General features: G+C 33.5%; 1 protein-coding gene across 1 annotated transcript; it reads left to right on the forward strand.

Annotated features, from left to right (window-relative positions):
- The first annotated feature begins 5,844 nt into the window (after positions 1 to 5,844).
- LOC115991621 (F-box/kelch-repeat protein At1g51550) lies at positions 5,845 to 10,237 on the forward strand. The gene is made up of 2 exons (XM_031115439.1): positions 5,845 to 6,512; positions 8,992 to 10,237. The coding sequence occupies exons 1-2, from the start codon at positions 6,065 to 6,067 to the stop codon at positions 9,960 to 9,962; spliced, it is 1,419 nt and encodes a 472-aa protein (XP_030971299.1). The 5' UTR covers positions 5,845 to 6,064; the 3' UTR covers positions 9,963 to 10,237.
- The last annotated feature ends 12,275 nt before the right edge of the window (positions 10,238 to 22,512 follow it).

Raw genomic sequence — 22,512 nt, forward strand, 5'->3', positions numbered from 1 at the left:
TCACCTCTCACTTTCTCAAAAAAAAAAAAAAAGCATCTCACCTCTCACATTCTCATGATAGAGCATCCTATAAATACAACGTAGTTATGGCAATGGGGGAAACGGTAGTAATTAGAGTTATAACTAATAGTCTGAAATGAGACAGGCCCCACATAACTGATAACCCTCTCTGCAAGGAGCATAAAATCTGAATCAATATTCTTAAATGCGAGATGAGAGAGGTCCACAAAGTAAAGAAATTTTTTTATATAGTCTAAGTACTAATTACAACTATTTTACTAAGCTCAAACTGACTGCACAAGGGTGCTTGTAACATCAATTTGTAGCAAAGGGTGACATCCAACGCAAAGAATCCCAATCCTGGAGGAAAAGAAAGGAAAAAGCATGAGAATTTGTAAGAAAAATAGAAACACCTATTTCTTTTTGTATCAAAATATAATCCTCCCATCTTAAAGGAAGAAATGGTTTCATAAAAGATATTTTCATTACTAAGAGTCTTGTAGCACAACTGGGATTTTCCTGTGTTTTCAAAGAAAATATTTAGATTCAAATTTCTCCACTCTCAACTATCAAATTATAGCAACAAAAAATTTGCATTTTTGTAAATTAAAAAAAAAAAAAAAAAAAAAAACAAACAAACAAAACCCTAATTCTCTTATTACTTTTATTTCTCTACACTTTTCTTAGGCAACAAAGTGGTATCATCCCACTGGTAGTTTTTACATAAGTTGTTTTCTTTTTTCCGAATATTTGGAAACCAAACTTATGCTTTAGAAGAAAAGTGATATTGGACCTGCAATAACAAACACTTACTCCATAATATTTAGCTATCCAAATTGCAAATGTACCAATACCGCTTGAGCCCCCATGAACCTAAAATTTTAATATTCATCAGTTTTGCATTGGAGACACCATGTTGCAACAGACAAAAAAAGATAGAAATTAGCATTTTAAGCTTGTGTCGTGCATAAATTATCAAACCATTTGTAAATTGAACCAAAAATTACATTAAAAATCTACAAAAAAATTTGAGAAAGAGAGAGAACCTTTTTTGTGAAAGGAAACTGTAAGGACTCGATTCGTAACGACCCAAGATAATATTGGGCTCGTACGTAAAGAGGGCCCGAACAATATCATTTGTAGAGCGTGGGTTTGAAAGGCTAGGCCTTGGTCACCGGACGGTGGTTTGTCGTGGTATTCATACAGAATTAAATCGTGTTCGCTCGAAGAGTCTTTCTCCTAGAGGCGAACTGGGAGGCTCTGGTTCTTGGCCATTTTTCCCAGCGCCCTTTTCCGGATTGCTTGTTCCTCTTTTTATACTAGCCTGTATTCATTATCCTTCGTCCACATGTAGGATCGACTTTCCAAGACTGATACTTGTCCCATCAGCCCATACCCAAAGTGGTTGGGGGTGGTTGTAAAAGTTGAAGAGCATGGCTCTGTCAGGTGCAGAATGCTTTATTGCAGTTCTTGCAGCCTTTTACTTGTGCTGTTTCTGCACTGTGATCACTCTTCCTTTTAGGGGCATTTATGGCATGCTGAGCAGGAGTTCGTCCTCGGCCATTTCCTTAGGCCGTCCTCGACTCTCATGGTGCGTCCTCGACCCTGTATCTCCTCGACGCAGGCCTTGGGCCTTAACATGAAATGGGCTGGGGTCACAAATTCTCTGGCCCCACAGAAACTATGCATAGAATGGAAGAGAAAATGACAAATTTATAATAAGAGAATGAGAATAAGAAGAGACAAAATAAATGAACCTAAAATTTTAATATTCATCAGTTTTGCATTGGAGACACGATGTTGCAACAGACAAAAAAAGATAGAAATTATCATTTTAAGCTTGTATCGTGCATAAATTATCAAACCATTTGTAAATTGAACCAAAAATTACATTAAATAATCATAAAGGTTCAGAAATTAACAAAAAAAGAAAAAAAATCTACCAAAAAATTGAGAGAGAGAGATCCTTTTTTGTGAAAGGAAGCTATGTATAGAATGGAAGAGAAAATGACAAATTTATAATAAGAGAATGAGCATAAGAAGAGACAAAATAAATGAACTTAAAATTTTAATATTCATCAGTTCTGCATTGGAGACACTATGTTGCAATAGACAAAAAAAAGATAGAAATTATCATTTTAAGCTTGTATCGTTCATAAATTATCAAACCATTTGTAAATTGAACAAAAAAATTACATTAAATAATCATAAAGGCTCATAAATTAACCAAAAAAAAAAATTCTACCAAAAAATTGAGAAAGAGAGAGAACCTTTTTTGTGAAAGGAAATTATGCATAGAATGGAAGAGAAAATGACAAATTTATAATAAGAGAATGAGAATAAGAAGAGAGTAGATAAAGGAAGATAAAGTGTAAGAGTAAGAGTAAGAGTGAAATTAAGGTAGAGGGTAGTGGAGAGACAAAAAGGTAAGAGAGGAAGAGAGGTTTAATAAATTGTAAATATTAAAAAAAAAAAAATGAGTGAATGAGAAATGTTAAAAAAAATTATAGAAAAATAAAAAATAAAAAAGATAATAATGTGAACGTTAATGTGGCTCAACTGGAACGTAGCAATAGTAAATACTACGCTTCAGTTTTTAGCTATAAATTTGAGGAGATATATCATATATCGCTTGCATATACCTTGTCTCAAACGTTAGGTGGGTACCATATATCAATAGGGTCCACTTGTGTGAGAGAAAGGCTATGTACCGAAACATGGTATAATTATCCTAATTTATGAGCATGTAAACAGCTATATGTTTTTTAGACCGACAGCTAGCACTAGCATCTCACCTGTCACATTCTCATGATAGAGCATCCTATAAATACAACGTAGTTAATGCAAAGGGAAACAGTAGTAAATAGAGTTATAACTAATAGTCTAAAATGATACAGGCCCCACATAACTAATAACCCTCTCTGCAAGGAGCATAAAATCTAAATCAATATTCTGAAATGTGAGATGAGAGAGGTCCACAAAGTAAAGAATTATTTTTTATATAGTCTAGGTACTAATTACTACTATTTTACTAAACTCAAACTAACTGCACAGGGGTGCTCGTAACATCAATTTGTAGCAAAGGGTGACATCCAATGCAAAGGATACCAATCCTAGATGAAAAAAAAGGAAAAAGCATGAGATTTTGTAAGAAAAATAGAAACACCTATTTTTTTTGTATCAAAATATAATCCTCCCGTCTTAATGAAAGAAATGGTTTCATAAAAGATATTTTTATTACTAAGAGTCTTGTAGTACAACTGACATTTTTCTATGTTTTCAAAGAAAATATTTAGTTTCAAATTTCTTCACTCTCAACTATCAAATTATAGCAACAAAAAATTTGCATTTTTGTAAATTAAAAAAAAAAAAAAAACCATGTTTCTCTTTTTACTTTTATTTCTCTACACTTTGCTTAGGCAACAAAGTGGTATCATCCCCCTGGTGGTTTTTACATAAGTTGTTTTCTTTTTCCAAATATTTTTGTTTGATGTCAGCTTCTCACTTTGTTCACTGATTCAAGTTTTTTTTTTTTTTTTTTGGGTTATAATTTTAATATTGAGTTTTTTCTTTCAGAAAAAGATGTGTTCATATAATTATTATTTCCAGTACCATTAGTAGAAGAACATTTTTATGTGGATGTGCACACATGTTTGAATACATCTCTAGCCTGATGTTTTGAATTGAGGAAGAAAGAACATTAATGAAGACGTTTACAAAAAACACAATTTATATCACTAATTTCAAAGTCCAGTAACTTGTAATAATGGAATGAGTTTATTCCAAATTTCCAGCACCGTAGCTTTCAGAGCTAAATGGGAGGGTGAGAATTTCTCTAATAGTCTTTTCATTGCAGTAGACATATTTAGGATAGAAGCTGATGTGTCATGACTCATGGGTAATCAGATTGGACCTTCCCTGGTTTCTTAAAAAAAAAAGAAAAAGATTGGACCTTCCCTGTTGTCTTTTCAATCATTTTGACCAAAGATTTAGATCCAAGAGTTTGAATCAGGCCACATATATTAGAGATCAAAGGGTTGGATTGCACCAATTTATGACTCAATTTCAATGATTTTGCTTCTAATCTTGTCCTTCTCAGAAAATGCCAATGCCTCGTTCTCAAGACAAATTTCCCAAATCAAAGAGGGTCACAATCAATTTCAAAGGTTTTGTTTTAATCTTTTCCTTCTCACTAAATGCCAATGGCTCATTCTTAAGACAATTACCCAAATGAAAGAGGCTCACAAGGTTCTTTAAGTTCCCTGCTTATTTGGTATGGTTTAACTTTATTCTAACTTTTTAAAAATAAATCGTTTGGAAAAAAATATATAAAAATAGTGATATTTAAAAAAACTACAACTTAAAAAGGGTTCGCTTAGAGAATGTCTTAAAGCATATTTTATTATTATTACCTCCATCCTAATTTGTTTGTCCTGTTTAAAAAGTCAAACTTATCTAGCTTATAAAAATATATAAGTTTACAAAATTACCCTTATATAAGGTGCTCCACTTAGATTGATTTTTTTAAATATTTGTTAGTTTTTTTTTTCTAATAGTTTTGAAAATAAAGTAGGAATATAATAGGAACATTAGTAAATTAATTACTTTTATTTTTAGAAACAAGACAATATTTTGAGACATCTCAAAATGAAATAGAGGACAAACAAATTGGGACGGATGAAGTATTATTTTTTTTGAAAACAAGGGCATCTAAAGTTCTTTGGGAACCTAAACCATCTTTTAACTTAACTAGCTCTCGAGTGTATATGGTCTTTCTATCCGGTATTTAAGTTAAATTTTATAAAGAAGTCAATTAGTTTATTTCACTTTTAGTTTAAAGGACATTTATTTATTAGTTTTTGTTACTTCTCAATACAAATAAGACTAATTTAAAGTCTTGTTAACGAGTGCACAAAGATATGAATTAACATAAACCTCTTGAAAAAGTGCAGTCTCAAACCATTAACATTTTTAAAGTCATTTTTATTTTTAACCAGTAGCTAGGCTTTCCATGCATGGGATGAAAAAGTAACATTTTTAACCTTTCCATTGTAACGTTCCATTGTTTTAACATTTTCCAAAAAACATTTTTTTATGTAGAAATGCTATGTCCATAATATTTTCATAACAAATTTTAAGTGACAAGTTGTTATGGGTTGTTATTGATGGGATAAAAAAATAATTTCAATGGTAGGTTCAAATTTGAACCAATAATAATTAACCATCTATAATTTGTTGTAAAAATGTTATAGATATAATATTTTTTTTTTTCCTATAAGTCATTTTTCAAAAAATATTTTCTAAAAAACTATCATATTTTCCTATATTTGGTAGCAACCTTACAAATGAGCATGAAAACATGAATCTTTACTCTTTTGTTTCACATGGTATGTAATAATAAGGTTGTTTTTAAGATAAATTTAATGGAAACACAATCTCTAAAAAATAAATCTTTGGTTTCCATGGATCAAAAATAATTTTCCTTTAACCCAAGTTTTTTTTTTTTTTTTTTTTTTTTTTTTAATGCTACTCAACATGGAAAAATACAGAAAACTAATCTGCTCAAAATAAACAGAGAGTGAAATTAACTTTGAATTTGTTTCACGTAAAAAAAAACTTTTATTATTATTATTATTACTTTGAGTTTAAGATAAAAAGTTGAAAGGGCCAGGGTAAGAGAAGAATACAAAAGAAGGGAGTTGAATTCCTGTATCTACAGTGACATGGCAAGCAAAGGTACATTTTACAGAATGAAATTGAAAGCCTTGATGATGATCATGATGAAGCTTTTAATAATTCACAAACAAGACAAAACAAATGGGCACCCCAATTACAACCCATCTCTTTCCAGAAAACTGGAATTTACCATTTTCTTTCTCTTCAGACCAATAACAAAACAAGACCAAGACCCATTTAGTATTTACCCTTTTCTTGACATGAAACAAAACAAAAGTAACATACTTTACAAACCCATATGGTATTTTTTTTGGAGCTCTCTAGTCTCTACTTTCTACCTTCTGTCTATTACAATTTCATTTATATCCCCAGAATAACACGGTGAAGTATGAAGAACATAAACACAGCTTCTTATTCTATGGCAGAAACCAGTACTAGTACCAGTGCTAGCAACAAAAACATGAAGGGATCACCAATAACCAACTTAGCTCCAGACCAACTCTTTTCAATCCTGCTACTTCTGCCTATAGATTCAATTCTTGCCTTCGCTATGACTTGCAAGAGATTCAAGGCTCTTGCATGTTCTGACACTCTCTGGGAGTCCATATGCAGGAGGGACTGGGGTCCCAGCTCTGTTGATGTACTCAAGTCTTCAAATTTTCAATTTCAGCTGCAATGGATGAGGCTTTACAGGCAAATCTCTAAACTTGAGTCTGTTTCTTGCCATAAGATGACTTACCCTGATGGTGAATTTGAGCTCCCAAAACCAAGAGCTTCTCACTCTCTCAACTTTGTGTCTGATTGTCTTGTCTTGTTTGGTGGTGGCTGTGAAGGAGGTAAGTGTTTTTCATGAAACCCCATCTCTTATCTTTTTACATTTCTAACTGTGGTTCTTTAATACTGCTTATAAACAATAATATCATTATCACATGCTCTTCAAATTTTCTGGTTGAGGTGATTTTGATTTAACATGACAACATTGATAATTGTGTATGTAGAATTATCTGACCCCTTGTCTATTTATATTATCTTGAGAAGATAGAATCTTTTTGGCTCTTATGTTTGTTCTTTTCCTTAAAATCAGAAATATTTGACTCACTGTTTTTTTTTTGTTTTTTTTGTATAAATTAAGCATTTTGCCAATATAAAAGGAAAGAAGAATGAATTATGGACATGTTGCTTCTGTTTGTACATTGAAATTTCAATTATCAAATTCAGTCTCTGTTCTCAGCATTGGTGTTTTTGCCTAATAAGTGCAAAGGCATTGACATCTAACTATGGTACATATCATTGTTTGATAATTATATATTATCCTCTCTTCATGTTATAAGTGGACCAATTAGGGGTCGTTTTGGCCTTGTTCACGAGTTTGGATTTGAAGCTTGCATTACTTAAAGGTGCAATAGTGTTATTCATGTGAGCTAGTGCTTTGAACTGTTGACTTTTATTATTGCCTCTGGTGGGCTTTGTTGAACTGTGCTTTGGTCCTCTTGCTAGGATAGAGAGGGACATCTATTGGCAGAAATAGTCTTTGTACCCTTAGCATAGTAATGGTTACCTCTTCTCTTGTAAATGTAGCGTCAGTCTTATGCATATTATGTTGGTTGTTCAGTTTACAAATTATGCAATCAGGATTTTTGCCTTCACTATATTATATTATTGTCTTCCTGGTCTTGCTTGTTGCTGTCCTGCTCCATTCTTAAGATTCTCTTCCATACAGTACCTTGTATAGTTTGCCCCTTGTTTATTAGTCTAAATTATCCCCTTACTGGTGCTCGACTGCAAGTGGAGGAAAAGATATGAAAACAGATAATTCTAAAAAAATATGCTAATCTCTCTATGAAAATTTATTGATGATGGCAACAATTAAAATCAATGGTCTCTAGTGTCACTGTGCTGTGTAAATTGTCACGTAGAGGTGGAGTGGTTCATTCGCCCATCAAATGTAATTATCCAAGGTGTGTCGCTTTCCGTAATCATTTATTCTTAGGGTGAGTTATAGTGAGAATTGTGGGGCCTGGGTTAGGTTCAGTAATGTAGGTGAGTTCTGTAAGTGCCTTTTATTTTAAGCATGTATATGTCAAAATCAATTTTTTTCCTGATTGATTATGAAACTATTTGTCCTTTTCCTAATCCAAAATGTAGATTTTAAGAAAAATCTTCTTTTGTCAGAATCAATGCAAGTTATTTTGAAGCTGCCAATGCATCCTCAGTCGTAATTAGAGAAATCAAATGCTATGTTCTGGCTTATACTAAAATTTTACAATCTTGTAATCATTGGTTACTGCAGGCTCAATTTTCCATTTCTTGAGCTATGTTAAGTTTAACATGTCATTAAATACAACTGCTTTCCCCTCATAGAATTGCACATAAGACAACTTATGCTATGTAATTTGGCATTTGAGTATGTTAGTTTCTCATCCCAATATTGGAGGTTAAGAGATTGATGGAAGTGAAAGAGGTAAAGATGTCCTAATTTTCCCTAGTAGCCATAGGATTTAGGATGCTGCTTGGATTTTCTTTAAAACTGCTCAAATTCATTATGCATTTAACTTAAGTGACAACCTTCATTCTTCACAACATGCATGTATATTTGAGGTTGCATTTATTGGTTGATAGAGATGTTTGCAACGTTTCTGTTTACATAAATTATAGAACATAGACTTCTCTGTATTGAACTTTCCTCTTAGTTTTATTAATGTCTTTATTTTTTAATGACAAAGAGTGCTTTCAAGAAAACGTATTGATTCATATCATCTTGACTTGGTTCTGATTTCTTTATTTTTTCAAGCAATACAAAGTTGTGCTCTTCTCCCTGCTCCTATCCATGTTGAATAGAACATGCTGAACAAAATATTCTTCATGTAAAACCTGCTTTATTTAGATAGGGAAAAATCATACGGTTTTATGAAACCATGTGTTATGGCTCAAATTAATTGTCAATCCTACTTCTGATAAGAACAGTTGACAATTGCATTAAGTTTTCCTATGATTTTCATGTCCACAATGCCAAAAAAAAAAAAAAAAGGAAGGCCTAACTCCAGGTTGCTAGAAAGTAGTGGAATGGTAACTTTGAGTTTCTCTACCCTTTGATTTCTCTCAAGAACTCATTCAGAATGAAGTAGTCCACCTGGCAAACCCAGGTATAATTTTTGAAATCAGTATTGTGAAATGATGAAGGAGACCGAATACATTATTTATTGCTGGAAAAGACAGAAATCTTTCAGTGTTTATTAGCAACTATAAGAATGTATACAATTATCTTATAGTTGAACATCAACAACCGATTTAAACTAAACATCCTTGATTATGTAGGACGACATCTTGATGACACATGGGTGGCTTACATTGGTAAAGATTTTGAGAAGATGCTGAAGTGGCAGAAGGTTAATTCAGGCCTTCCAAGTGGGAGGTTTGGGCATTCATGTGTTGTAATTGGTGATTTCCTTGTTCTGTTTGGAGGAATCAATGACCATGGAAACCGTCAAAATGATACCTGGCTGGGACAAGTGACACGCCATGAGACTTTAGGCATTACTTTATCATGGACGCTGCTTGATGTGGGAACCATTGCACCACCCCCACGAGGTGCACATGTTGCATGTTCCATTGATAATAAGTTTATGCTTATTCATGGAGGGATAGGACTGTCTGGCCTCAGATTGGGTGATACATGGGTTTTAGAACTCTCAGAAAATCTTTGCTTTGGAACATGGCGCGAGATTGTGACTTGTCCATCACCTGCTGCTCGTTCAGGACACTCATTGACTTGCATTGGGGATTCACGGGTAGTTTTATTTGGAGGAAGAGGATTGGGTTATGAGGTGCTCAATGATGTTTGGCTCTTGGATATGTCTGAGGATATTCTGAAATGGGTACAAATACAATATGAATTGCCAAATATACCTGGAGGAGTTTCCCTTCCACGAGTCGGTCACTCAGCTACACTGATTTTAGGAGGCCGGTTGCTTATATATGGTGGGGAAGATTCATACAGACACAGGAAAGATGACTTCTGGGTATTAGATGTTAGTGCAATCCCTTCCATTAGCATGCAGCCAACCACACTGAACTCCAAGGAAATATTGGCAAAAATGTGGAAAAGGTTGAAGGCAAGTGGTTATAAACCTAATAGTCGGTCATTTCATCGAGCCTGTGCAGATCATTCCGGGCGTTACTTGTATGTTTTTGGTGGAATGGTAGATGGTTCGCTTCAACCTGCTGAATCATCTGGGTTGAGATTTGATGGGGAGCTTTTCCTTGTGGAGCTTGTGCTTCAGCTCTAAATAAGGATAAGAGAATAGAAAGAAAGGAGATGAGATGAGTACTTTGCAAATGCCTATTATGCTGCATTTTGTATATAGTAGCAGCTGGTGTTTATATCTTTTGTGAATTGACATTTTCAGAATAAGTAGGCCTGTGTTGCAGCAATGTTTTTGAGAGTAAGCTATGAGATATAAAAGAACCAACCATGTATTTGAACTGATGCAACACCTTGTTGCCTTTAGCTAATGTTCTTCTAAACAAAATCTTGGATATGACTTAATTATAAACTTTTCTATTCATTATCTGCAAATAAAGGAAGGGGGAAAAATGGACTGGAAAACACAACAGAAGTAATCAAAAGAATGTACAAATAGAAGTCATGCAATATCAATAAGAGAATGTAAATTTAACTGTCATGTTTACTTCTTTCAAGCTTTTTGAGTGTTTGTTCGGTATAGATTATTTTTCAATTTTCTTAAAATAAGCTGCTTGAAAAAATAGCATTTAAGAAAAGTGAGATTTTAAAAACTGTATTTTGAAGATGTGTGATTTTAAATCCTCTTAAATGGCTTTAAATAACTTGGGTTTGGAACCTTCTCAACTCTTTTGTGGTAAGTTATTAAAGGAGTATGTCAACTTTTTTTTTTTCCAAGTAATTATAGAGAAAGAGAGGTGTGGATGAAGTCCTTACAGGTGTATGGTTCAAAGAAAAGTACTTTAGAAAAAATTAGTGCATGAAGTACATCCAACTTTTTTATCTTATGAACTCATACATAAGAAAAGAACTTTTAGTGCTCTATTCAAAATTAAGGTCGGGATTTGAGATCAACCCATAACTTAATTGACCAAGTGACCTGATTAGGTTGGGTTGGGATTCTTGGATCTGTTGTCAACCCCTATTTCTCGGTGCTTGGTTGCAAGTCCTTTTGGTGCATTCTTAGCAACATTCCTGTCAAATAAAACATAAAACAACAAAATCAAGATATCCCAACACTAGTTGAAAGTCCATGAAACTAATATTTTCTTCTGTCTTTTCACTTCAAACTGAAACCATTGAGCTTAACTAAACCATCTTCACCATTTCAGTACTACTTTATTATGAGGATTACTACCTAATCATGTATTCATGCTTTGATCAAGAAGCTTGTTAAAGCCCTGCTGCGTATGGCTAGGCACATACTTTCTGTCCCTTCAAGCTACATCAAGTTTCCCCTCTTTTACCTTATTATTTTAATGGAAGAATTTATACGGTATTTACTAATTAAAGTCTGTAATGCAAACTGGATTTTAGGGCACTTTAGTGATTAAGACAGATCATCATAATTGATTTGTTATAATCTTATCAAACAAAATGCTCAATTTAATCGCCAGCTACAAATTAGGGTTTGTGAGCTTACAAGGAATTGTGATTTGGATATTTCTTATTAATATCTCATTCTCATTCCTAAATCACAAAAAATTCCTCTTATAGATTGTGCATAAAATAGATTCATAGATTCATAATGTCCAATGTTTATATAATTCTCATAAAATAAAATTTGTATTATTTAAAAATTTTAATACAAATTGGATAAAAGGCCACAAATTCTTGCTAGAGTGAGGTTGATGACATTAATATTCCAAATCTACATTTCCAATGTTTTGATTGGAAATTGGGGGGAACCCACTTTGTTTTGAACTCTTTACAAGTCATGTTTGATCATTTACTATTCTACTTTGTCAATTGTAAATGAAAGTAGTTGTTAAGTCAAATCCTAGTTAATTAGGACCGTTACTAGCAAATTACTAGGAAATCCTTTGAGAAGAGTGCATCAAATATAAATCTTGAACACATCTTTGAAGTTCTTCTAATGCCAACATTAAACATAAACATACACATAAACACACTAAACATAAACATATGCATCCAACACACTATATTCAAGAATTACAATTATAAAAAATAAATAAATAAACTAAATGAATATATATATATATATATATATGTGTGTGTGTGTGTGTTAATAACTTTAATTAAATTTTATATACAAAAAATCATTAAGAAGAAAAAAGTTATTGATTTTGAAATGTAATTAAAAAGTATTTCATTTTGTAATTTTTACCTTTGATTTAAAAATATTACTTCTCATTTACTCTTTTTTTTCCTCTAACTTATAAGTAAAAATATTATTAATATATTGGTGTGAAAGGTTAGTAACAAAAACCTAATTCTCAAAAAAAAAAAAAAAAAAAGCTAACAAAAACCTTCTTTTCAAAGGAAAAATAAATATATAAAATCCTAAATAAATTGGAAAAACAATTAATAGTTGGCAAATGAAAAGAGAAAACTTTCTCTAGCAAAATATTAAAAGAAGGGATAATGTTTTGGTAGCATCAGCAAGCAACCAAGTAGCTTTTCCAAAATAAATTCAAAAGAAGAATACGCGATTAATAAAATAGTCTGAATGACATTACGATGTACTAAATTATTAGAATGCAAACCATTGAAAAAAAATTCCAAAATAATTTAAAAGCTAAATGGATTAAAGTATGATTATAAGGTTTTAGACATAGATGAAATAACTTCATTTATTTATTTGTGTAACAAGATCAATGAAATTTGTTGTTGAGATGATTCTTGGGATTATTGCTTGAATAATGAATAGAAATCTTTGAGAACAATACATCGAATATGCCTCTCTTTAATGCATCTTGAAAGTACTTATGTTGTCCAACATTCTCAAAGTGACAGTTATATAGGTGATCTTTCTGCCTCCAATTTAAAAGAAAGGTCAATGCCAAAGATAGAAGCCACATGCATACATACCCCCAAACATAAATATTAACATTAACATGAACATATACACAAATCATATACTATATAATAAAAGTTGGACTTAGAAACTATGGTTGCACCAAGTAACTTATTACACTAAATTGCAACAAAGGCTAGATAAAGTCACAATAAGTATTTTAAATAAAAGCAAATTGTAGCAATTTTTTAGATAAAAACCACAATTTATTTTTTTTATCAACTTTTTTTTTTAATAAGGTAACAATAAGTGATTTACTAAAACATGCAACCTATGTTTTCTTCATATCGACTTCTTCTTCTTTGTTTTACAATAAGTTAATTGTACATAAAATTTTCATTATCTTACACTTATTAGTACTGAAGTATTCATCATTTATTTATTCTAATTATATTTCTCTTGATTTATCAATTTTTAGATAAACATAAATGCTTAATTTATTATTATTTCTTTTTTTAGTAAAAGATAGAAAACAAAGATCAAGTGTGCAAATCTTGCAAAATAAGTTATAACTCTTGAAGCAAATGTGCATTTGATATGATCATGTGAGACATAAGGCTTTGGTGTTGATTACATAATCTGATAGAATTTTTTATTATCACATTAAAAGAAACATTCATATAAACCAATCTCAAGATGAAACTGCATAAAATAAATTAATTTTGGAGTCTAAGTTACAAGGTGAGAAGGAATTAAGCACCCACCTTACCTAGTGAAATTGGTTTTCTAGACTATGTAGGCCAATGGCTATATCATATCATCCAAGTAATCAACCTGTTATAGACATTCAGGAACATGCTATTCAAGGTTGAAATAAGTGTGTGTGCATGGTGGAAAACTTTAATTCTAGCATTTAATCATTTTGGATGAATTGAAAATTAAAGTATGGTTCCTGTGCCATGTGATAAAGCTAAAAAAATGTTCAACATTATTTTTAATAGAACCTTAGGATATAAACATGTGAAGAACATATCATAAACATTCAAAGCATGTTATAAAAATATTCGAACAAAAGCATGCTTAAATCCTAGTGAACATATAATTAAAACAAACATGTTTTAAAGTTACACTAAGCATAAAAAATTAATAGAAAAGGGGGAGATTCCTCTTAGAATTTTTCAAGTGTGACAATAAATTACTTAGATGCAAACTTGAGACCAAGAGGACCAATGTTTGCCCCAGCATGATCTAACCAAGAAGACGAACCACATAGTGCCTTTGTTTATTACTTCCTCTAAAACCCTAAGAGAGAATTGTAGGGTCTCTTTTAGAACCTTTAAGAAGTGAAGAAACAATTACCGAGCTACAAACCTGAGACTAGAAGGATTGATGTATTCCTTTCTAGTGATTTAAGGCTAGGTGGATTGAATCACCTTAGGCACCTTTCTTTGCTACTTCCTCTAGAGTTCTAGGGGAGTGGGGTGCTTTGGAATGAAGACCTCTCCTCTATTTTTAGTGGAGGGGGAAGGTTCTGGGGGGTAGATGCATTGAATTTGAAGTTAGTAGGAGTGGTGAGCAGGCCAAACCGAAAGTGGAAGGTTTTGGTCTGCTATCTCTAAGCATTGGTAAAAGTGATCTTCTAGACTACCCTGTGACAACCCATGAACTTCCTTTTTAAGCTCTGAATTGCAATTAATTCTCTGAATTTTTTTCAATTTTCTGCCTAATTAATCATAATCAAACATTATGGAGCCTCAATTAGTTTTAATTTAATTCAAATTAAGAATTAATTTTGACAAAAATTAAGGGTTTACTCATTAATAATATAATTAATTATGTGTGTACATGCTTACCATTAGTATTAGTCTTGAACCAATAGGATCGTGATGTGTCATTTAAAGTGCGAGTGAATTTATTTGTATTAATTATTTATAGGTAATGCGCTCATTATTTATAAATAATGAATTTTTCATACTGAATTTTTAAAGATTTGTATAGGAAACATTTAATTTGGGATATGACATTGTTATTCAAATCAAGTTGTTTTGGCAATAATTGAAACAAAATCACCCAAAATAAAAGTAGATTTATTGCACAAAATCAACAATATTAAAAGATCATTCTAAAAAAACAATTGTGGGGCCAGAGAATTTGTGACCCTGGCCCACTTTACATTAGGGCCCAAGGCCTGAGCCGAGGAGGGATATAGCCGAGGACCTACGATGAAAGTCCATATAGCCTTGAGACATAGCCAAGGATGACTCTGTCCTCGGCATCCCCAAGGCACTCCTAAAAGAAAGGGCAAGAACGACATAAGAATAGTTTTGGGAAGAACCAAACACATCCGTGTTGATAGAGAAAGGACCCCTGGACAATATGGCGACAAAGGACAAAAGAAAGGCTGTCATTACTGCAATTAAATACTCTGCGCTAGACAGAACAATACTTTTCAGCTTTTACAACCACCCCTAACCACTTTGAGTATGGGCTGATGGGACAAGTATCAACCCTGGAAAGTTGAACCTACACGTGGACGTTGGAGGAGGGGTAAAAGCTAATATAAAAGGAGAAGTAAGCAGTCCAGTAAGGGGGCTGGGAAAAAAAGCCAAGAACCAAAGCCTCCCAGGCCGTGCTGAGGAGAAAGACTTCTTGAGCAAACATGATTCATTTCTGTATGATGACCATGATTAACCACCGTTCGGTGACCAAAGCCTAGCATTCCAAGCCCACGCTCTATAAATTATATTGTTGGGGCCCTCAACGTGCGAACCCAATATCATTTTGGGGTCGTTACAAATTGAGTCCTTACAACAATATTAAAAGATAATTGTAAACTTAAATCAGTGAAAATAATTAAATATTTATCAATTTACTCCAGCCATTTATTCAAATTAATTATTCACCTTTCTTTCTTTTTTTTCTTTCTTTTTTTGATAGATAGATAGTGGAGAAAGGGAATGGATGAGATTCAAAGCACAAATATCAAACACCACAAATAATGTCACTACTTTTAGACACTTATTTTTCTTTTCTTTTTATCATTTATTAGACTCCTACTTTTTTTTTTTTAGAAGAAAACCTCGTACTTTCATTAAAAACTTAGTCATGATCAACAAGAACAACTGAAGGTGCGGAGAAACATCCTCTATCCACACTAATAAACCTCTAAAATGTTTTGCATATTTAGTTAAGTTGTGAGCTACCGAATTGCCCAATCTACGTGTGTCAGAGAAAGAAATAGAGTTGAAGACATTTATAGTAGATTTGATAGAAACATACAGGTGAGACCAAAGGAGGCAAATGACTCTTCTTCACTTTTAAAAGATTTGATAACCATTTCAGAATCTCCCTTAAGGATAATTGATGAGAGACTGAGTTCAAGAGCAAAAAAGAGTGCTTTAATAGCTGCCATAGCTTCTAAATCATCTGTTGAGGGGGGAAGAGTGACTTTTTATGATTAAGATGATATAACCAACCCCTGATTGTTGCGAACAACCTCCACAGACCTACCTCTCCTAGATCTTTTAAAACTACTCCATCAAAATTGACCTTGAGAGAAGAAATTGAAGGAGAATGCCACTAAACCCAAGAGGAATGTTGTGTAGAGGCCTAGGCCATAGATACAAGAAGTTCTCAATGGAAATCAGCTAGGACATGGTTAGCATAAGGGATAACCTGCGAGATGGGGCAATCCTTGTTGCTAGTTTTGATCTAGTTTCCTCAATACCAAATAGTCCACACCAACATAGCAAAAATTTCCAAATCTTTTCCTTCTTCAATGATGTAGTGTACCACATCATAGAAGTTGAAAAAGGATATATTAGACTCTTACTTGAACCTTAATTATTTCCCAAATATTAAAACACAAAATAACTATTAGCACACACGTGATATAATATATATAGGGGTAATTACACTCCTTTCCCTTGAGGTTTAGAGAAATAACACTTCACCCCAAACTTGAAAGGAAAAAAAAAAAAAAAACTCCCCTCCCCCCTCTCTTAACTTTCGAATGACCAAACTTTGTTAAATTAATATCAAAATTGTTTTGTACTAACCTGCCTTTTGCCTAAAGGCACATGTTTAAAATTATCTTTGTAGGGGTGATAGGCCTAGGAGCCCATATCTATGTATATATTGAGTTGAGGACCCAATCCGAGGACGTTAGGCAATCCGAGAACAAGTAAACACCTTCATGAGAATCCGTGTTAGTGAGTGAAGAAGTGAAGTGTGGTCATGGTCATCCTAGAAAGTGGTCCAAGGAGGAATGCCTCCTTGGCTAAGCAAAGTCGAGATCGGAAGGTATGGTCTGACATCAAAAGCAACGTTCCAGACAATTCCATTGATGAGGATAAGTATAAAAAAGGAACTAAATATAGGGAGGCTACGAAATATCTAAAGGGAAAGCTGTTGCCACCGCATTAAAGGCTCTACAGCTAACTCTCTGGCCGCATTAATGAAGAAGTGATATCTGAACAGTAACTTCCAACCTTACAGCTACCACCCAAAGACTTCAGGAAGGTGTTGATAGGACAAGGATCAACACCAACAATCCGATCTGCACATGGAAGGTGGAGATGAAAGGGGAAGATAGTATAAAATGGAAGGGGGATCCTAAAAGAAAGTGATCAGGAAATTAAGAGGAAAACACTGTAGCAATCAAGAATTGAACTTGTAATCAAACTTGAGAGAAATATATAAGAATTGATCTCCTCGGACTGTGCTGATGACGATTTTCTTTAGATTAAACCAAACTATCTTCATTTTCTTGTTATTTGAATCCACTTTATTTGTTATCTGATTTATTAAAGCTCAGTTTTCCAACCCACTCTCTACAAATTCATTGTATTGGGTTTTTTGGGTATAAGTTCATTCATCCTTTGGGATAGGGACCCAAATTTGGTCCTCACAATCTTATTTCATAATTAAAATTCATTCTTTTAAATTTTAATTAAAGTGTAATTTAAAATAGTAAGTGTGAATTTTGCTTTCTTTAATTTTTTTTCTTCTTTTTTCAACGGGTTATGATGAAATTTTCCATTGCAAGTGTTTTTTGGTGCTTGATAAATTTTGCATTTTTTTTTCTAAATTTATCAGTTATTCTTTACTAACCATGATTAAATGTTTTTTAAAGAAATTCTTATCAAAATTTAGAATATTTCATTATTAATATAAACAGAAAGGGGGGAGAGTGTTAGTTTCTTCAAACTTCAAGGGAGGAGAGTGTTTTTTCTTTTCAAATTTGGGGCGGAGTGTCATTATCTCAAACCTTAAGAGAGGGGAATGTAATTACTCCCCACACACACACAATACCACCGCGCACCCTTGACGTGATGGTCATTCCACAAATCTAACTGCTTGTAGAGTGTGGGAGGGGTAAAGACCACAATTCAAGTCTCCAGAAGAGAGTTTCACACACATATACACTTAGATTAGGTTAGAGTATAAAAATTATCTTGTAAAAAAAAATTAACACACAATTATTGCAAGATTAGTTTTTAAAATTTTTTAAATAATTCAATAGTTAAAATAGAAAATGTGAAAAGGAATTTGATCTATGGATATAATAATAACTAGTCGCTAACCCGTGCAATGCATGGGAAAACTATTGAGTATATGAAATATTATTTAATTTCGGTTTATTTACAACAATCATCATATCATAAATGCATAGTATACTTAGAAACATGAGGTAACATTAATAATATACAAATTATTTTATATAATTTTATTATATAATTATTTTATAAAATTTTATATAGTAAATTAAGTTCTATCTAGCAAATATTCTAACTCTTTAAGTACTATCCGGCAAATATTGTAACTTTTTTGGGAATGAACGTTAAGTGAGCACAATTTTTAATTTATTTTTCTAAGATGTATATGAATGTTTTGCAAACATAACTTTCGTTGATTTTTGTAAGAATATTTAAACAATTAATTTTTTCTTCTTCTTTGATTGCAAAGTAGGATTTCAATCTCAAAAATTCCTAACCTCAATATAAAAAATTCAGTTGCTAAATAAAAAATATCAATTAATAAAAATTATGATTCTAGTCCTTAGTATCCTCAATTATCCAATAGATGTTGCATTGTTAAAATAACAATTTGTTTTTTCAACAATTATTGTGATTTTGTTGCATGACATACCTAAACGCAAGGCATTAATGATGGATGATATGTAGCATGCAAGCTATAGAGATATAAAGATTTATTAGAAAGTCTCTTTAGAAGAAGTTTATGTTTTTATTTTTGATTACTTGCCTTCGATAAAGATAAAAATAAAATCAATCACCAAAACGATTTTTTTTTTAAAAGTGAATAAGAGAGAAATATATAAATACAAAATTTTTAATATAATTACATATTACAATGTTATAATTTATAATCTATTTATATATATATATATATATATGAAAGCCAAGAAATAGCTAATGAAATAATCTCTGAAATTAATATGAAAAAAACTCATCACTATGATCATTTAACAATATGAAAGAAAGAACACAAACAAACACATAGGCTATAAAAGTAAAAATATAAAAGACAAAAGAAAGAAAAGCTACGAAGAGAAATTTACATACCTAGAAGACAAAGAGTTTGTAGAAACAAAAGAAAGGGCATAGAGGGTTTTCGTGTGGTGCCATCGGTCAAACCAATTAATAATTAAATAATTTTAAAAAAAAAAGCAAAAATAAAATAACTCATAATATTTATTAAAAATTTATCCAAGGCACATAAATAAGTTTAAGTGAGTATTCAAACCTCATAATACTAAAAAGATTATAAATAATCATATTAACATAACGAAAAAATTTATTTTTATGACAACTTTTGTTTTTATATGTTTTACAATGTAATCAAAAGGAATTAATTGGTCTCCAAGATTGAATTGAAGCTTTTTTATTTTAATAAAAAATTCAAGCTATTTTAATGTTTAGATACAAATTGTTCTATGTTTAGAGTAAATATATATTTAATATAATTGATTTTTTTTTTGGTGGAAAAGCAGGAGATTTTATTTAAACAAACATAGAGTTCATACAACACTTACAATTGTGCTGGGGTTACATAGCCGAATTTCCCCCAAGCCAGACAAGTCCCTCACATATGGTACATAGATAAAATTGGGACATTCACTATAAACAGTCATCCTACTACGGAGATGGGTCCCCCGCTTAGCTAGCGCATCTGCACATCCATTTGCTTCACGAACTCGTGATGCATGTGCACCTCCCATTCCTGCTCCAAAAGGTTCCTGCAATCACAGATCAAGGGCAATATATTAGTAGGATAATTTAAATTTGAACTTGTTAGCCAGTCTAGGACCACTTTGGAGTCTAATTCCAGATGAAGGCGCTTTACTCCCATATTCCATGCCATTACCAGTCCTTGTCTCACTACCTCCAACTCAGCTATATTGTTTGTCGCACTGCCCACATGCATAGAAAATCCTGCAATCCATTGGCCCTGGTGATCTCGAAGAACACCCCCTGCGCCAGCCAGACCTGGGTTATCTAGGGCACTGCCATCAGTGTTGAGTTTAAGAAAGGGGTAGGGAGGGGTCTGCCAGTTGATGCTCTGAGGTATCAAATCCAAGGGTCGCTTGGTGGTACCGGCAAGGAAATAAAATTCGATCGCCGCTTGAACAGCGGAATAGACTAGGCTATGCTGGGATCGGGATTTGTGTGAAAATATTCTTTCATTCCTTGCTAACCAAAGTTTCCAACAAGTGAAGGGAAAGTAGACCTGCCAAGGGGGGTGGTGGGGTAAGGAGGTTCTATTTACCATAGCATTATTTCGCAGCCAGTCTTGAAGCGGCCACTGGAAGAAAGACAAGGGTAGAATACCTGGGGATTGGTGCCAAACCTCTTTCGCCCAAGGGCAGTCCCTGAGAATGTGAATAGTCGTTTCAGGAGAGTGGCATCTGGGACAGCGGGTATCCGTATTTGAACGACCAAATGAGAGGTAAGTTTTGGTGGGGAGGCGGTCTCGCATAGCCTTCCACAGAAAGAGTTGGATCTTTTTGGGATAGGGGGACATCCATATCCATTGCCAAAGGGCTTTGTTCCAAGGAACCTGATGGCATTGAAAAAGGAATTTAGACGCAGATTTGACGGAACACGTGCCCTTATTGTGGGGCCATAGAAAAGAGTCAATAAGGCTAGCAACGCGGGCTACCGGAATGCCTTGAATAAGATCCTGGAGTTGGGTAGGGAGGGGAAGATTTAGAGAGTCAAACGACCACCCCTGGTTTGACCAAAGAGAATTGACACGACGATCGTCCTCCTGGGGGAGGAGAGGTCCCTCAATGTAATTCCGCAAGGATCCGTTAGGAAGCCAATGGTCTTGCCAAACTCGTATAGACCTCCCATCCCCTATAATCCATCTCATGCCTTCAAAAAGAAGCTCGGCCCCAAGAGAGATAGCAGTCCAAATGTGAGAGCCCCTTGACGTTCGGGGTGTGCTAAACATAGTAGCATGAGGGAAATATTTTGCTTTTAGGACCTTGGCCCATAGCGCCGTGGAATTAGAATAGAGGCGCCAAGCCTGGTTCATGAGAATAGCTTTGTTTCTATGTCGAGTAGATGACATACCCAATCCTCCAGCCTCTTTAGGGAGCGTGACAGTCTCCCAGTTGACGGTATGACAACTCCGGTGTTGATCAATGTCTCCCCAGAGGAAGTGACAACTCATTGTGTCTATTTGGTGACAAACTTTTTTTGGGAGCAGCGTGGTTTGCATGGCATAAAGCGGGACAGAGGCTACCGCAGCTTTGATGAGGGTGGCTCTTCCAGCCATCGAAAGGTATCTAGATTGCCATCCTTCAATTCTCTTATGGATATTATCCACGAGGTATTGATATGAGCTGGCTGTTCGACGGGTGGTAAAAATGGGTGTTCCAAGATATGTTCCTATGCGGTCTGTGGTAGGGAGGCCAAGGATACCTGCCACTTGATCTTTTATACGCCTAGGGGTTCGGGGAGAAAACTAAGTTTTAGATTTGTTGACGCTCATGAGCTGACCTGACATCGCACAAAAGTCCATCATGATTCTATTAAGGTTTTCACTAACATCATACAAATTACAAAGTTTTACAAACACAATATGAGAGAGGGAGAGAGAGACTGAGAGAGAGGAAATGATAAAAAGAAAAACACCAAAAACAAAGTGTGGCAGACAATGTACGTGTGGTAAAAATTTATTATTTTATAATATTTTTACCACTCATCAGAGAAAGAGAAAGTGAGAAACCTCTTTGTACAAAAAAAAAAACCATAAGAGAAAGAGAAAGTGAGAAACCCATTACAATCGGTGAAGACAACACGGTGTGCATCAATCAGTGAGCTCCAAGTCCAGTTTTTTGTGGCCGCTGTCATTGTAGTTGATACCGACTTAACAAATTTGACTTAAAGTGAGGTGTGAAGAAACTTCTTCTTATCATGTTTCCTGAGCTTTTTTTTTTCTTTTTTGGCACAATCCTTATGGCTGTCATAGGTAAACAAATCAATATTATATATATAATTTGTTTTTTCCTCATGTTTTCCACGGGGAAACAATGGAGAAGCTGAGAGAGTGGGACTCGGACTACTTTGCTTTATATGTATAAGAGAGTGTCCTTATGATAATGATAATGATAATGATAATGTAGAGTTTTAGTTTAAGTTGGATTTGTTAGAGAGATAGAATTTCACCCCTTATTAAGTTTAGTTTTATTATTATTTTGTTAATATTATATTGACGTGGAAAATTGTGGAAATTTTGAAAGTTTTGATTTTATATATATATATATATATATATATATTAGTACGTGCCAACCACTTTAGCAACATGGGTC

This window comes from Quercus lobata, chromosome 5 (assembly GCF_001633185.2).
Source record: "Quercus lobata isolate SW786 chromosome 5, ValleyOak3.0 Primary Assembly, whole genome shotgun sequence".
NCBI classification, from domain to species: domain Eukaryota; kingdom Viridiplantae; phylum Streptophyta; class Magnoliopsida; order Fagales; family Fagaceae; genus Quercus; species Quercus lobata.